Source organism: Oryctolagus cuniculus, chromosome X (assembly GCF_964237555.1).
Source record: "Oryctolagus cuniculus chromosome X, mOryCun1.1, whole genome shotgun sequence".
Lineage (NCBI taxonomy): Eukaryota > Metazoa > Chordata > Mammalia > Lagomorpha > Leporidae > Oryctolagus > Oryctolagus cuniculus.
The window spans coordinates 83,027,373-83,045,565 of NC_091453.1; the positions used below are offsets into that span (position 1 = coordinate 83,027,373).

An 18,193-nucleotide genomic window follows, 5' to 3' on the forward strand; every position below is an offset into this window, starting at 1 on the left:
AAAAAATAAGAATGGGACTAGGAGAAAGAGGAGGAAGAAGGGTGGGAGTGCAGTTAGGAGGGCAGGTATCATATCTTCCTACACTTGTATGTATGAAATGCATGAAGCTTGTATACCTTAAATAAAAGGCTTCTGGGGAAAAAAAGACAGACACAAAAAATAAAAATAAAACCATTACCAAAAGTACTAAAATTTGAAGAAAGGCATTAGAGGAGTTTCCGGATCAGTCCGTTCAAAATCCACTTACGCATGAGTACCTAGACCTGTGAAATCCTCAGCAGAGAATGTAAAAGGGTGATGGCTCTTGTTTCTTAAATCTTTGCAGATCCCTCAGGTTGAGCCTAGCTCTAAGCACAGCACCTATTATACGAACAGTGAATTGTCTTTATTTGGTGTGAACTTCAGCCACACGTATAGTAAAATTGTAACTGTACAGAGATTAGTATAGTCCTTGCTCAGGAACGACATGTACATTTGTGAGCCATTGCATATTATTTACAAAAGTGAGAGAACATTACGGTGAGTGGCAGTAGAGCAGTGTGTATAGAATTAGAGGTCCCCAGTACTGCTCCTTAAGCACTGTGTGAATACTTCAAATCCAGTTAGCCCAGCTTCCTTCTGACTCTATCCTAGTGGCCTCAGAGGGCTCAGAAGCTTATTGGTCTCCCATTCAGGTCCGCTTAGTTTGGTACATCTAGGGATTCCCTGTTCTTCGTTTCATGCTCAGTTGTGAGTCTTTTTCCCACATTTATCCAGGATGTCTTTGAATTCATAGTAGGAGACACCATTCTAGGTTGCCTCCATGAAGCTGTTGAGCCCAGAAGTATGTGGTGCATTTCTAGTGTGTGTATTCTTCCCCCAGTGGTAGAAGTAGGTTAATCGTCTATGGGAGGGAAGTGGTGTTGGAAGGCAGGGCAATGGAGTAAATGAATAAATGACTTAGCATCTTCTTTCCTTGTGCACCCTGCCCCTTTTCTGAGGGAGAAATGAAAAAGGGGAGAGCATAAGCAGTGAGAAAGAAGAGTCAGCTCTTGGCATAATGGCCCCTCCACGTTCAGAGCCCTGAACCTTTCCACAGATGCCTGGGCCCAGGGTGCATTTCTTCTCAAAGGGAAGATGTCCAGTGAAGAATCTTGGGCCAGTGTTCAAAACACAGGCTGCTCTTCTCTGAGGCCACGGCTAAGACCCTGAGCAGAACCTCCTGAGTGCAATAGCATTCCTCAGTTATTGATTCTTTTCCTTGAACATTGAAGACTTTCCCCAAATGCACCCGAGGGGATTGACATCTGGAGCTAGGTCAGGGAAGAGGGGAAAATCAGAGCCTCCTACTTTATGAGCTTCAAATATTGGCTGGTGTACAGTGGCAAATTTGTTCAGAGGAAGAGGGTGAGTCCTCACAAGGGTCATCTAGTCATGAAAAATGAAGCCATATATAATATATAGTAGAGAAGTTTCACGTGTGGGTTCTGGGGCCAAACTGCATGTGTGCAAATCCCACCTCTGCTGCTATTTAGCTGTGGAGCCTGAGGCCAGTTACTTAACCTCTCTGTGCTTCAGATTCCCAGTGTGTAAAAATGGGATTCATGAATGCACCTACTTCTTGGGGTTGTTGTGAAGGCTATATCAGATAATCAAGGGAAGTCTTAATTCAGAACCTGTGATAAATGTCTGATAGATGTTCATATTAAACTGTGCCTTCTGTCAGGCTTCAGGGATTTGTTTTTAAATTTGCCTCCATATTTAAAAGAGGAGCCCTGAAGAGAAAGGATTCTGAATATGGCTCAACTAGCCCTACACTACCCCATCCACTTCCCAGCCCCCTCAGGGCCAAGCTCAAGTTTACAGTGCAGAGGAAAACATAATGTTACTCTGCTCTCTTATATAATGTACCTGAAGCCTGTGACTTAAACTTAAAAAAGACATATTAACAGGGGATAAGGCACACAAAATTTAACTAATGTTAATAGTTCCATTTTTACATGCACAGAGGCCTTCACAGAAAATAAGTGAAGATAAAAAAAAGCAGGTAGAGCCAGGGACTTACATACCATTTTAACAAAGGGTGATCATTTGTAAAGATGTAACAAGCTAAGGAAAACCAGTTTGGGCTTCTAGCAGCAGTAAAATTATGGGAAGGCAAATATATGGGGGAAACTAATGGAAGATACGGATAATTTTTAAATGTTTGTTTGTGCCTATCTATCTTGGTGCTGATTTTCCCTTTCAAGTAGTAATTATTATTTCCTCTTGGTAAAGGAGAGGAGAGGGGGAACACCTTAACCAGAAGAAATGTATCACTTGGTTTATGGCCCTAAGGAGGAAGACAATAACTCTTTTTTCCCAAAGAAACCTTTTATATAAGGAATACAAAGTTGACGCATTTCATAACTACAACTTTAGGAATATAGTGATTCTTCCCACCATACTTGCCCTCCCACCCACATTCCCACCCCCCCCACCTCCTCCCTCTCCCATTCCCAGTCCCCTTCTCCACTAAGATCCATTTTCAATTAAATTTATACACAGAAGACCAACTCTATACTAAGTAAAGAATTCAACAATGTGCACACACACACAAAAAAAAAACTATTCCTTAACAGTGGAGACAATGGCTGTTCAAAGTCATTGAATTTCAAAGTTAATTTCACTTTTTTTAGAAGCTTAATTAACTTTAAAGAAGCCCCAAGAATTATACTTTTTTTAGATTTATTTATTTATTTGAAAGGCAGAGCTACAGAGAGGCAGAGGCAGAGAAAGAGAGGTCTTCCATCTGCTGGTTCACTCCCCAGATGGCTGCAACAGCTGGAGCTGTGCTGATCAGATGCCAGGAGCCAGGAGCTTGGCTTCTTCCTGGTTTCATGCAGGTGCAGGGGCCCAAGATTTGGGCCATCTTGTACTGCTTTCCCAGGCCATCGCAGAGAGCTGGATCAGAAGTGGAGCAGCCAGGACTAGAACTGGCGCCCATATGGGTAGAAGTGCTCAAAGTCAAGTTTATTCCTCCATTGATCATTTTAACTTCCTACACTATCTATCTACAAATCTTCCCTTGGCTCACAAGGGTTTTATAGTTTGCTTCTCCTGTCTCACAACTCTCTAAGAGATCTCTTTCATTTGATCTGCCCAGACTAGTCCAGTGTAGTGGGATCCTGAATGAACCAAAAGTGAGACTCAGAAATATCTTGAAATTCTCTGTGATATTGATCATTCAGTGGCAGCACAAGCCTGTACTTGTATGGGGATGGCAGTCTTTAAGAGGTTTTGTACACTGCTAGTCTTTGCAGAGCAGGGATAGAGGCCAGGTAGTAAGTAAAAGGACAGCAGAAGAATGGAGGAGCAAGACCTGATGGCATTTGCTCTCCAACTATGCCCTAAGGACAGGGAATGTAGAAGAGGTTCTCAGTGTCTCTTAACATGGACTACATGTTTTAAAGAGATCTATGGATTTACAGCATCTTTGGCATGGAGACAAGGATAGAGATCAGCTAGAAGAATACAGGAAAGGGAGTAGAAGGACAGGTCTGTATAGACATTCTGAGTTCCTTTGCTCTCCACACATAGGGACCAAGTCTGAAAGTCTGATCCAGGGCAGAGAAATTCTTCCAGAAGAAACAAGATTTTTTTTTCTCATAGGGGCCTCCTTGAGATGCAGGGTAGAGGTAATGTGTTCAGTGTCTAGGTGACAAAGGCTGATACAGAATTGCTATAGACATTTCTGCCCTTTTGGATGGACCCATTGGTGTGGACCCAACATGGTCAGAAGAGAGGGTATCACCATTTAGAGCCCCTATGAATGCAAAATTATGAATGCCCTGGAATCCACACCCTCCCCAGCAGAGGCCTCTGTGTTCCCACAGCCAGAAGTACCCACCAGCAAGCAGGGTTGAGTGGCTGCCCTTGAGTGGCTATGTGGGCCTGTGACCCCCACAAGGCAGGGTAGGAGTCAAAGAAGAGCAGAAGAGGACTGTCTCAGAACATGTGACATTGCTGGGGTCTTCCCCAAATTAATGGCCATAAGTACCATAACACATAAGTGAGTATGGGGGTTGATAAAATCTAAGTTTTTCCTGCTATCAAAGATGATTTTCACCCGTGGACCAATGACTCCTGGAGAAACATGAAACACCATTTTCCAACAGATGACATTGTCTCAAGTACTTGGGTACATGATAGCCCAGCTCCATGTAGATGCTGAGTGGCTCTTGAAATATTTCTAAATATAACCTTTTGGGCAGATGAAACAGGGACTGAGCTCTGGCAGGATATGATTGCACTTCATTTGTTCCATTTATCTCTAGTGATATTAGCTCAAAGGAGAAAAAAGGCAAAATCAAAAGGAAGAGTAGCTGGGGAGAAAATAAGGAAAAAATTACTACTGTTCTCCATTATCATGGCTATAAGAAAATCAGTTTGTTTTTTTTTTTTTTTTGCCAGGCAGTTAGACAGTGAGAAAGAGAGAGACAAAGAGAGAGTTATAGACAGTGAGAGAGAGAGAGAGAGAGAGAGAGAGAAAGATCTTCCTTCCGTTGGTTCACTCTCCTAACGGCCGCTACGGCCGGCGCTGCGCCAATCCGAAGCCAGGAGCCAGGTGCTTCATCCCAGTCTCCCGTGGGGTGCAGGGCCCAAGCACTTGGGCCATCCTCCACTGCCCTCCTGGGCCACAGCAGAGAGCTGGACTGGAAGAGGAGCAACCGGGACTAGTGCCCGGCACCCCAACCGGGACTAGAACCCGGGGTGCCAGCGCTGCAGGTGGAGGATTAGCCAAGTGAGCCACAGCGCCGGCCAATCAGTTTCATTTTTAAGACGTTCTCCTTCCTATATACATTTTCAGGCATCAGTTGTGACTTCTATATCATCAGCTTCTTATTGTAGTAGAGAGAAAACTTGTTGGTGCTTTTCCAAGCTGAAGGCAATTCTCACTGAACATGGACTCCAAACTCCACTTGGGCCTAGACTGGGTGAGGTGTGAGCCAACGAGCCCAGACAAGAGCGGAAAAAGCAGGGTCCAATGAGACCAGCCATTGCTAGGCCTGTAACTTGTGTTTCCCAACTTATTGCACACTCTTGTTCTTAAGGCAATAGCACTGGTGATTGAGGCAGCTGCACACAGTCCACAGAGCCAGATTCTTATGTATAGTATCATGGGGCTGACAATTTGTGTGCCAATCCTTGATTCTTCTGAGAATCATTTTCTTCTTCCTGGAATCAGATTCAACTTCCATGGTAATGGAGTAGTGGACTTGAATCTCCAGAGAGAGTCTTGGCTCTGTTCCTCTCTTTCCCTCCCCCACTGCCACCACCCTAGAATCAACTCCTCTAGCCAGTCACCTGGACTATGCAGAAGGGGCTCAGTGGCTTTCTTGACTCCTTAGCCACTCTGCCTCCAAACTGTTGCCATGCTAATTTTCTAAAACAGATTTCTAATCATGTCACTGTTACAGTTTATAGAAGACCTTTGAGTAACCTAAGTATATTGATAAATTATTATTGAATAAATTGGTCCCATTTGTATTAAATTCCCCATTATCCCGATTTCATGTGTTTATACCCTTCAGCACAATTTCAATCTATCTTACATAAGTGTATTTCTTATTCTCTGACTTCTCCCTGCATCAGAATGGAATTTTCCTCTGTGTAGGGGGTCTTATCCATCCTCCAAACAGTGGCCAACAGATGTTGGATAATGAATATTCATTGATGGAAGTGCTCAAAAAATCAAATCCTATAGCCACAGGCAAATTCTTTTTGCCTAAATGAACTTTATTTACTTTTATGATAACAAATGTAATACATGCTTAGTTTAGAGAATCTGGAAAGTACAGAGAAGTAGAAAAAAGAAAATTTAAAAAAAAAATCCATATCCCCACCACCCAAAGGCAAACACTGCTCATATTGTCTTCTAACTAAGTATACCTGGTTAGAGATCAGGACCTGTGTCAAGAGTGCTGGCATGAAGCACAACAGCCAAAGAGAAGGCAATTAGCAACAGAGGGGCTTACCCAGAGATCAGCTCTAAAGATTCCACAATGAAGAACAACGGCCATAAACAGTAGATCAAGAAGTCAGAAGCTGACAACACAAGAACAAGTTGCATTACTGACAGAATGTAGTGAGATGGTGCTTTCAGAAGTTCAGCACCTGTCACATGGTACATTATCAATAACTGTTAGCCATTACTATCACTAGTGTCATTATTATTATGGGTCAAAACAAGTGGTTTGGGATGGAGACAATAAATTGGGCAAGGGCCCCAGAGACCCATTTTAGGTGTTACAATGTGGGACGTAAGGGCAAATCCCCTGGGTTAAAAGGGTGGTATAGGATTGGAGATCATTCACCTTATAGACTGTCCTTCCAGGTGAAATGGGGCCAGAGCCCCCTCAAGTTTGCCTGATGACACATGGCAAGATACTCTAAAGTGTTTTTGAGGTAGGACATGATTTCTCCTGCCTGGACTTCTCCCTGGACCAAGAACTAGGAATGGCCTTGATGGTGATGAGTGCTCAGAACCTCACATACCATATGCTCTTATAGTCCACACTTTGACTGTCCAGGCAGGTCACAGGCATGTGGGTGAGTAAAGAAGGTCAAGTTGACCAAGTGGGAGACAGGGTGGGATGTGCCTGGAGTTGGAACTCGTGGATGAAGGCAACAAGGCTTAGGATGCAGTTGAATGAAATGGGTCCAGGAAACAGTCCTCAGGTTAGCAGCCAAGTCAGATATCATCGAAGAGTCCGGGGAGCATTACTTGTTGGTGGGGGCCTTCTGATGGCCTGTGCTCTGGCGAAGGTGGTCATGAAGACCCTCTTGAGGATCACCATGCTCTTTCAGGTAGTAACAGCGTTTGGAAACATGCTGGTGCTGGGAGTGAGACAAAAAAATCAGAGATAAGAGTCACGCATCCTATGACAAGGGGTGCCCTGCCTGGATAAGTTCAGTGCTTAGCAGATCAAGGAACTTGGCTAATTGATCTTACTCATAAAAAGTCTGACCAAGGACTAGGCTAACCAAATTCCCTAGTGACCTCAGTTCACAACAAATGCAGTTGTAGGCATGACCTAGCCACCAGAAGGAAATCCCTCCCTTAGAATTGGGCTTCAGATTAATAGTGTTGGGACTGAGCCCAGTCAGTTCCCTCATAATCAGAAGATAACACTTTAACCATCTCAGGTCCTCAATAACTTAGGTAGGATATTGCTCCTGAAAGTGGTTAATACACCCAAAATAGCTACATAGCTACACTTGCTGATGAAAGTCCAGGTTGGGATTTATGGTCTAGGAGTTCAATGCCTCCCCCCACGACACATACATACACACACACACACACACACACACACAACACAACACAACACAGACCTCTCCCTTAGTCTACCCAAAAGAGCAGGATAATCTTCCCCATCGTCACCTCTTCATTTTTCTGCCCCAAACCCTTGTGTGTATTTTCCCATCATTACCTCTTCAGTCTGCTGCTGAGCGCTCAGTTCATTCCCCATGGCCTCCTCATTATTCCGCTTACAGGCTGTCGGCAGAACCTGGCTCAAGTTGCCCGGGGAATCCTTCTCTTCAGCCAGCTGGCACTCAGTGTACAGAGACCTGTCTATCAGCTCCTTTAGGCTGCCAGCCACCTTCAGGAAGATCCGACCCATTTTGGTGGTAACAGCTTCCGAGAGGCCTTCCAGAAACCTGGTCCGTAGAATGGCATCAGACCAAGATAAGTGCCGGGCCAGCAGCAGGAAGTCAGTGGCATACTGCCTGACTGACTTCTGGCCCTGCTTGGGATGGCAGAGGACAGCACTGAGGATGTCTATCTCAGATAGGGAGTCATACAGACCCTGTGACCTGCTGAGGAAAGTTTGGCTCTCATCTGAGAGGGGGTTTCCTACCTCCATCTGCAAGATGGACCATCTCTCTGCTGCCCCCAGATGAAGAGACACCAGAAACGCCATTTTCTCCGAATCATCCAGAAATCCCTTCATTTGCTTCTCCTCATCAACCTCCATCTCTTCCTCCTCGGAGCATGAACCTCGGGCTGCTTCCTGCTCTTCTAAGAGGTAGCAGAGTGCTGGAGTCAGCATTCCAAAGGATGGTACTTCCTTGGGTTGTGCATTTGTTGCCTCAGGGGCTGTGGCAGTCATGTGTGGCATGGACTCTGATCCAGAGGCTGTGACATTGACGTGAGGGGTAAAGACCTCTCCAGAGTCTGCGGCTTTGGTTTTGGAGGTGGACGTCATTCCTAAGGCTGTTTGAGGTGTTCTCATTGCTCCAGAGGTTGGGGCCCTCGAGAGCAGCGTGGGCATCCCTACAGGAGCAGAGGTTCTCAGTAGTGGTGTGGACATGGTTCCAGAAGCTGAGGCTCTCAAAAGAGCTGTGGACATTTCTCCAGAATCTAAGGCTGTCATTGGTGGTGTGGCCATTCCCCCAGAAGCTATGTATGTCGTTTGCGGCAAGGACAAAGATCTAGAGCTTGGGGCTCTGGTCTGTGGTGTGGATGTTGCTCCAGAGGCCATGGTTTTCATCAGCGACATAGACATCTCTCCAGAAGCTGTGGCTGACATCAAAGGCATGGATGCTGTTCCAGAGGCTGTGGCCCTCATTAATGGCTGGGACACTCCCCCAGAGACCATGGCTGTCATCTGTGCAGTGGACATCCTTCCAGAGGCTGAAGCTCTTGTTAATTCCATGGACATAGCTTCAGAAACTGAGGGTCTCCTTAGCGGTGTGGCCACTGGGAGCACGCATGTGTCTCCCGAAGCTATGGGTAGCAGTTTGGGTGTGGACACCCCTCTGGAGGCTGGGGTTCTCATGGGTGGTGCAGTTATCCCTCCAGAGGCCATGGAGGTCATGTGAGGCACAGACAGAGTTCCAGAGGCTGTGGATCTCATTAGCTGTGCAGACATTGCTCCAGAGACTGGAGCCTTCATTTGTGGCAGGGACGCCATCATTTGTGGAGCATATGTTGCTCCATAAGGTGGGGATCTCAGAGGTGTAGCTATGTCTCTGGACACTGAGGGCCTCATTGGTGCCAGGGACATCTCTCCCGATGTTGAAGTTCTCGTGAGCAGTGCAGACAACTCTCCAGAGTCTGAGGCTCTCATTAGCACTGTGGACATTGCTCCAGAGGATGGGGCTCTCACTGTTGATGTGGACATCACAACAGAAGCTGGGGCTCTCATGGGCATCCCTCCAGAGCTCATGGGTCTCGCAAGTGATGTGGACATCCCTCCAGAGTCTTGGGTGCCTACTGGCTGACTTGACATCTTTCCAGAGGCTGGGGCCCTCTTTAGTGATGTGGTCATTGCTCCAGGGCTTGGAGCTTTCATTTCTGGCATGGACATCGCCCCCAAGGCTGTGCCTGTCATCTGTGATGTGGACATCACTTCTGAGGAAGTGGCTCCCATTAGCAGTGTTGGCATCCCTCCAGAGGCTGTGTCTGTCATTTGGGGTGGGGATAGAGCTCCAAGTAGTGATGTGGACATTGCTCCAGAAGCCGCTGTTGACAGTTGCTGCATGAACATTGCTCCAGAGGCTTTGGGTGTCATCAGTGGCTTGGATAATGCTCCAGAGGCTGGAGCTCTCATTAGCAGTGTGGATGATGATCCTGAGGCTTTGGCTGTCATTAGCGGGGTAGATATTGCCCCAGATGCCATGGCTTTCATTTGTGGTGTAGATGTCAAGCCTGAGACTGTGGTCCTCATTTGTGACATGCACATTGATCCAGAAACAGGACCTATCATTTGCAGTGTGGAGATTGAGCCAGAAGCTGGGGCTGTCAGTTGTGGCATGGACATTGTTTCAGAGGCTGTGGCTGTTACTGGCTGCCCAGACATCACTCCAGAAGCTGAGGCTCTCCTTGGTGGTGCGGATATCATCCCAGAGGTTGGAGCTCTCATTCTCTGTGTAGACTTTGCGCCTTTGGCTGTGGCCTTCATAAAGCCTGTGGGAATTGCTCCAGAAGTTTGGGCCATTGGTAACTGTGTGGACATCACTCCAGAGGCTGTGGTTGGCACTTGTTCTATGGTCATGGTCGCAGAGCTTGTGACTGTCATCAGTGGGGTGGACATGGTTCCAGAAGTTAGGACAGTCTTTGGTGATGTAGACATATTTCTGGATGTTGGGGTTCTCATTAGTGGTGCAGACATTACTGCAGAGTCGGGTGCTCTCATTGGTGGTATGGCCATCACCCCGGATGCTGTTGCGCTCATTGGTAGAGTAGACACAATTTCAGTGTCTGGTTGCTGTGGTAAATGTGGAGACATCACTCCAGAGCCCGGGACTGGCATCATTTGGCTAGGTATCACTCCAGAGGCTAGGGCCATCATCAACAGCGGGGACACTGCTTCAGCATCTGAGGCTGACTTTGGTAACATAGACATTTCTTCACCCTCTGCAACTGACAGCAGTGGCGAGGACATTGCTTCAGAGTCTGGAGCTGACATTAGCAGTGAGGACAGTATTCCAGAGTCTGGGCCTGGCATGAGCTGGGTAGACAGTCCCCCAGCATCGTGGTTGCTCACTGGCTGAGATGATGTTTCTCCAGAAGCTAGGGCTGACATTATCAGGGAGGATATCGCTTCACTGTCTGTTCCTGACATGAGCAGGGAAGAGATCTCTCCAGAGACAAGGGCAGTCATCAGCACTTTGGACATTGCCTCAGTGTCTTCATCTGTAATTTGCAATGGGGACATTGCTTCAGAGCCTGAAGCTGGCATTGGCTGTATGGACATCTCTCCAGGGTTTATATCTGGAAGGAGGAGTGGGGATAGCTCTCCAGGATCTGGGGCCAGCATTAATGGTGCAGACATGGCCTCGGAGGATGAAGTGCTCATTGCAGGTGTAGACATCGCTCCAGAGGACGCAGCTGGCATTGCCAATGGTGATTCCTCTGCAGAATCTGTTGCTGCCAGTAGTGCTGTGGACATTGTTCCAAAGTCAGGCATTGTCATCATACCTGGGGACATTAACCCATACTCTGAGGTGGACAGCAACGGGGACAATGTTCCAGAATCTGAAGCTGGCATTAGCAATGGGGACAGTGTCCCAGGGTCCGAGGCCGGCATTAGCAGTGGGGACAATATTCCAGAATCTGAGGCTGGCATTAGCAATGGGGACAGTGTCCCAGAGTCTGACGCTGGTATGGGTGGTGGAGACTCTGCTTCAGAGTTTGCCACTCCCATCATAGATGCAGATATGGTGTCAAAGGCCGGGGATGCCATCAGTTGTGTGGTTGTTCCTCCGGGGTCTGAGGCTGAATTTGAGGTTGTAGGCAACTGTGCATGAGAAGGAGGAATTTGCACTTCTGCCCTGGTCTCTGTCATCAGTCTAGAGAAGCTCATACCCCCACTTTGGAGGTCAACATTTTCTTCCCTCCGCATATTATTGAATCGCAGTGAATGTAAAGGTACTGACATATCTGCTGTGACCAGAGGGCAGTGTGGAGGGATCCCCTAAAGTGATGATATCAGCGTTGAAGCCCAAGTAGCAAGAATATCTGTAAGCAAGAAACAAATTTAGAGGTCAAAAGCTAGTATCAAAAAAATTGGAGAATAGATAAATGATTCATACAAGGGTACTTCAAAATGTTCATGAAAAAAATTGAATTGGAAGATAAGTTTATTTCAGTGCAAAAATTTTGATATCCAGGGGTGGGCATTTAGCCTAGCCATTAAGATGTCTATGTCACATACCTGAGTTTCTGCATTCAACTCCCTGGCTTTGATTTCTGATTTCAGCATCTGGCTAATCTGCACCCTGGGAGGCAGCAGTGGTAGCTGAAGTAGCTGGCCTCCTGTCACCCATGTGAGAGAGCTGGGTTGCATGACCAGCTCCTGGCTTCAACATGGCCCAGCTCCAGCCATTGTGGGCATTTGGAAAGTAAACCAGCAATGGCAGCTCTTTTTCAGTCTCTGTCTCCTTCTGTGCCTCGCACTCAAATTGATTCATTTAAATTTTTTTGAAACCCATACATACATGAGGTCATAAAAAGATCATGGAAAATGTGCATTATGAAAAGCTATGCATATATTTCCAAAAATGCATCCTAAAAACTTCTCTTTAATTCCATATTTCCATAACAATGAACTTTTTGAAATATACCCTCTCCTGAAGTAGAGACCTGTTTTTAATGTGTTGTCAGATAAATGACATTAAAGATGGACCTATCAGGTTAAACAAGCTGCAGCAGTGGATGACTTAGAAGCTAGACTATTCCTTGTGCCTTTATTCTTTTCAAACCAACCCACCCGGTTACTTAGCACAGCACAGACTCTCAGTTTATGAATGCCCACAACCTCAGCAGGCAGGAGCCTGGTTAGCACTGCATTACGTGAAGCAGCATCACCACCTTCTGGCCGACTGTGAGAAATGCAGGTTGCTGGGTTACATTCTATCCCACAGCGGCGCTTAACAAGACAGTCAGGGTACTGGGAGACCTTCATCAAAAGCCCATTGCCCCAGGATAATCATTAGTTCTCAGAACTCATTGAGTCTGCTGGTGGTTTAGTGCCCATTTCACTACTCTGATGGCCCTGAATGTGCTCCTTAGGAAAATGAAGGCATTGATGTGAAGCCCATTAGTTCATGGGCTTCAACCCATGAACTAAAACTCCTAAGTATTATTATCATCATCATCATTAGTATTACTTATAATATTTTCAAAATTTTTAAGCTATTTATTTGAAGGAAGGAGTTGGAGAGGGAGAGTGAAAGAGAGATCTTATCTACTGGTTCACTCCCCAAATGACCCTTAGGGTTAGGCCAGGCTGAAATCAGGGGCCTGGAACTCCATCTGGGTCTCCCAAATGGGTGGCAGGGGTCCAAGGATTTGGGCCATCTTCCACTGCCTTCCAAGGTGCATTATCTGGGAGCTGGATCACAAGTGGAGCAGCCAGGGCTGGTACCAGCATTCATATGGGATGCTGGAGTCACAGACGGTGGCTTAATCCACTGCAGCACAATGCCAGCCCCCACTATTATTACTAAAGACAAGAACAACCACTACTATTGATTGTTCACCTAGTATATGCCAGTTGCTGTACTTTAGGTAACTGTACCCAGCTTTAAACTCTCTGAAATGTGCAGGGATTTGCAGGCAAGATCTCATTTGAATCATAAGATACATTGTGCAATAGCTAAAATCATTATTCCCATTTAACCAGACTGCTCAGATTAGCTAAACTTGGGACTAAAATGCAGGGTCACTGTGACAGTACCAAACTGTATCTTTGACTCTCACCCACTCCTCAGGGTTACCTAGTGTTTGAGCCTGACCCACTTGAAGCCCAATCTATAGCTTGTACAGTTGTCAAGTTTTTCTAATGACAGGGGGTGGACAATACCAGAGCCTTGTACCTCCAACCCACATCCATAAGCAGCCCCAGAAGGGGACATTTTGACATACCACTTGGAAACCAATGCAGATATTACACAATGTTCACACGTCCCCATAACTTGCCCATGCCAAAAAAAAAATGGAAGACTCACCACTTTGGGACAATGTCACAAAAGTCATCAATCTCGTGATGAGAAATCTAGTGACGAAAATACCAAGGGTGAACATTTCCTGGGCAGGCCAAGGCGGGCTGACACTCTGTGAGGCACTTTACATGCATCACTTCATTTGCCTCCCATAGCAACACTCAGACCTGCAGTGCTCCTTACTCATCTTACAAATGAGAAAATTAAGGCCCAGAGAAGCTTAATAATTTTCCTGCAGTCACATAGACCCTCAGATCCATCTAACCCAGGGTCCCCTACTCCTCACCACTGTACTATAATGAGCCACCCTCCCTCCTTACTCAGTCACATTACCAAGATGCCTCCCTCTGTCATCAGCCTGGACAACCATGAGATGGGGAGTCACACAAGAAATACTAGCCTCCTGCTGACATCTTGATTATTCTTCTATTTGGGCCAAAGGAAAAGATGAGCCCAAAGGGCAGTCATAGACATCCACTTCCCATCTTTAGGAAAGGCCTGGAACTTGCCACAGTTCCCCACCCGGCAAAATCCAGAAAGATCGTACCTTGTTAGCAATGGAGAAGAGGGAGCCAGTGTCCTCTGCTCCCCTAGCTCATTTAGTCTGACCAATTGACTTATTCCCCATGCCCAGCCAGTTCATTAAAGTAAGATCCAGTACCAGCAGCTGTTCCCTGCGATCTCCCTTTGCTAGCCCCTGCCACACCCCCTCCTGCCCGCCAGCCAGCTAGCCTGCCTTCCCACCCGCCCCGCTGCTCCTGACTTGCTAGTGCTTGCTCTGACTCTCTGGTCCCAGATTCCTGCCTCTATATAGGCTCTGACATTTGCCTCTGGCCGCCTTTCATTTGACATCCCTCCAGAAGCTCTGCTTGAACACTTGGCCTCTGCAACTCTACCCGTCTCCCCTCACTTCCAATAGTCCCACCAGCACATGCCCCACCCCACCATGCCCGGCCCTGGCTGCCACACAAAGGAGACTGACACAATTAAAGAGAGGAGATCGCAAGGGTCCTGGCTCAGGAAATGAGACCTATACCCTCTGTGCTTGGACACAATGCAACAGTGTGAGCAGCTGGGCCCTTCAAACTGCTATGACATAGGCAGGGCCCTTAGAGGGAAGGAACCAGGGCCAGAGACTGAATGGAGCCACAGGAGGCATTTTCAAAACAGGTCACATGCAGGGAAAGCAGGGTTGAGGAGGACATGCAGTCGGAGCTAGGGAGCAAACCCCTTAACCGAGCCGCGCAATCATGAGAATCAAAAAGCTAGTTTGCCCCAAGAGTGAGGGACACAGATGGACATCTGGTCACCGTTGTCCCTGCCCCAGGGCTAGGATTCCCCAGTGTGGCTCCATGGATTTCAGGCAGCTGGCAAGAAAGAGATGCCAGCCTTGAATAGACCAACTGGACATGGGGATGCAGCCTGCTGTCTAGAACTGGGGCATAAGCTCAGAGGAGAATTAACAGGTTACCAGGGTCCTCCAGTTTTTCTGGAATGAGACCACTTAAAGTCTCAGTCTAGGGGCACAATTGCTCCCTAAGCCCTGGATAGGGTGAAGCCTTCAGGTGAAGTTCAAGTAGCCCAGACACAAGGACTCAGAGTTTGGCAAGGGGGGTGGGGCATTCAGCTCATTATGTACCTCATGCTGGGCAACCAATAACAACCCATAATAAACAACCAACCATAACTGAGCACTTGGGCTAAGCACCATCCATGCAATGCCTCGTAAATGGAGAAACTTGCTGGGAGAAGTTTATGTGACCAAGGTCACAGAGCGAGTAAATGGCGGAGCCCAGATCTGAGGCCCAGCCAGTCTGGTTTCCAAGATCATTTTCTCTTTGCAATCGGACAAGGGATCAACAACACCCTAAGTGCTCTACTCGCTGCCCTCTTCCTCCATAACCACCACCCCACCAAGCAAGGAAACTTTCTGACTACAAGTGGCTGGATCATTACTGTAATAACAGTTATAATACCAAGTGTCCTTAATCAAATTCTTCCCCAGAGGGATACCCAGGCCTCACAAGCATTATTTCATTGGGCCTTTAAAGTTACCCTGGGGGCTAGGTCCTGTCAACCTTCAGTTTACAGATAAGGAAACTAAGCCTCGGCATGGTGAATTGACATTGACCAAAAGCACAGAGCTCTGACTCCAGAGGTCACCATATTATGAGAGCTCTTCAAAAACTGTGGGAAAACGTGCATTATGAAAAGATTTCAAACTTTCAGAGCACCAAAATAAACTCATCTTTTAATTCCATTTCCCACGACCTTTGTGGAGTACCCCTGTATACCATTCAAAAAAAAAAAAAAAGTCATTCTTTCCCCTACCCTAAACTAAAACATAGTCACAGAAAATGCACTCTCATGTTCAGGATGAGAAACCAGAGGCACAGAGAGGTTAGGCAACTTCCCCAGTGTCACACAGGTACACAGCACAGTTGTTTGCAGAAAAAAAAAAAGTGGTAACAAGCTAAATCGCTGATGTTATAATATAAGTCTCATAGTTATATTCTAAATTATTAATGATTGAACTAATTAAATAAGTCATGGTGCAATCGTAGTAGCCACTAATGCAGCCAATGAAAACTACTCATATATTTCAAGTATGTACATAATGATCTGACTTTTATAAAAGAAATGTGTAGATATTTTCATAGAAAAATAAAACGTGGAAGGATGTATACCAACATGTTAACAGTGAGCATACTTGAATGATGGAATTAGAGAGGATTTTTATTTTCATTTTCCTGATCTGTATTTTCTCATTTGTCTATAATGGACCCATAATACTGAGATGAAAAGAGACAAGTTTCAAGAGTTCATTTTCATGTTTTTAAAAGGCAGGACTCCCTGGGATCTGTCTCTAGCCCTTTCCACTCCCCTTCCTGCACACTGTCTCTAGGGACCCTAAATACTTCCCCCCGACACACACACACACACACACACACACACAGGCAACCTTTCTCCCTAACAAGCTTAGCGGATGCCCCACTTGGATGCTTGCTGAGAAGTGACTTCTGCAAAGTGTCTCCAACAGTTCGCTTTCATGCTATCATTTTGGTTTTTAACGAGATTTATTTTTCTAACTCTACGTTTAATCATCACACAAGTAATCTTGGAATGCATTCTCAGGACAAAAATGCAACATTCTCCATACAAATAAAGCTCAAGTCCTGAGACTCCCCCACCCCTCCCGCACCCCCACCAGCCTCACACATCCCATCCCTCTGCCTGTTCACACTGGGGTGTGTCCCCTCCAAACTTTTTCGAGCTTCAATGGCATTCAGAGTTCATATCATGCAATTGCTTGCACAGCCCAGTGTGTGCAAAGAGCCACAGTTCCAAAACCATTCTGGCATCGCTCACCCCTGGATTCCAAGTTCTGGTCCATCATGACCACTTTTATCAACCTTCTAAGGAGGCTACTGAGACAGGATTCTTGCATTCACAGCCCACGTAGGACATGGACTTCCGTTTTATTAAAGCCCAAGTCTCTAGGAACACAGAGAAGGGAGGCCTTCTGAGGAAGGAAAACCCAGAAATTACTGCTTAGCATCTCTCAGGTCCCTCACGTCCCACCAGTCTGTGCTGATCAATATGGCTAGGAGGTGTCATGCTCCTGCCGCCTCACAAACGGTAATTGAGTTGAGGGGATTGCATGGCTAGCTGCTCGGGGAAATCAGAATAAACAAGAAACTGTTCGATATGTCAACAAATGGCTTTCCAGCTGCTGAAAATAAGCCTTTCCCTCGATTTCTCGACAATATCCTCTCCCCCAAGCCCTGCAAATAGGCACTCAGACTGCTAAAAACAGACAAGCAAAGGACCAAGAAATTGGTGGTCTTTTTTAGGGTCCTCCGTCTTCCCTGATCATTCAGGGACAGAGAAGTGGTCCCCACCCCCTTGCTCCCCCAACAGCCGTGACCCTTGCAATGCCCCCTCCCAGCTCTTGATAAATAGAGGGGGGAGACAGCTGGCATTTGCTGAGTCCTTACTATGCCAGGCACTGTGGTACACACTTCACATACATTAGATTATTTCACTGCACAATCAACCAATGAAGCGGGGGTTTTGCCCCACTTTGTAAATCAGCTAAAGGGCTGAAGTCAAGAGAAATTAAAATGCAAGAACTTACCTTGGCTCTCACAGCTGAGAGGGAGCGAAGCTGGGCTTGTCATTCGGGTCTGTCTGACTCAGCCAGTGCTCTTAACTCACGAGAGAGTCACACAGTGTCTTCAAGTCTCTGAAGGGCTGTCATATGGAAGACAGGGTAGGTGTGTTTGGGGTAGCTCCAAAGAAAAGGATTTGACTGTTGGTTGGGAATTACGCTTTCATTGGATGTGCTGCAAATTCCCCAAACAACATGTATATGCATGTCCAACTCTATAGGGAAAAGAACATTATAAGAAGAGCAAACGGAACTGCCTCACGTTAGGTGCCGTCCTGAAGGGTCTGTGGAATCGGAGAGAACAGGAGGGATACCGGAGGACGCAAATGGGCAGTGTCCCAATTTTCTTAAATAAGGAAACTACAGACCGGTATAGTGTAAACTCCAGAGCTGCAGGCTTGATGTCAGTCCTCGGAGAGACTCTGCCGCAGATTATGAAGCAGGTAATTTATAAGCACTTAGAACATAAGTGGCAATAGGAGGTACCTAGGGGTACTAGCAGAACTGTACAAATTAGATCAGGTTCCCAGACTTGCAGCTATTGCAAACTAA

At 46.4% G+C, this 18,193-nt stretch overlaps 1 protein-coding gene and 1 non-coding gene across 2 annotated transcripts in view; one reads left to right on the forward strand and one right to left on the reverse strand.

Moving 5' to 3' along the window:
* Positions 1–392: 392 nt before the first annotated feature.
* Positions 393–496, forward strand: LOC127485027 (U6 spliceosomal RNA). Its single transcript, XR_007912231.2, has one exon. It is a non-coding gene; the product is annotated as a U6 spliceosomal RNA (small nuclear RNA).
* Positions 497–5,751: 5,255 nt separating this feature from the next.
* RTL9 (retrotransposon Gag like 9) overlaps positions 5,752–18,193 on the reverse strand; it is a 38,274-nt gene continuing 25,832 nt past the window's right edge. The window contains exons 2-4 of the mRNA XM_051827239.2: positions 17,609–17,724; positions 7,452–11,485; positions 5,752–6,858 (exon numbers count right to left, since the gene is read on the reverse strand). Coding sequence (XP_051683199.1) covers positions 6,742–6,858; positions 7,452–11,405 — 4,071 coding nt within the window. The 5' untranslated portion in view covers positions 11,406–11,485; positions 17,609–17,724 and the 3' untranslated portion in view covers positions 5,752–6,741. The remainder of the gene's footprint in view (positions 6,859–7,451; positions 11,486–17,608; positions 17,725–18,193) is intronic.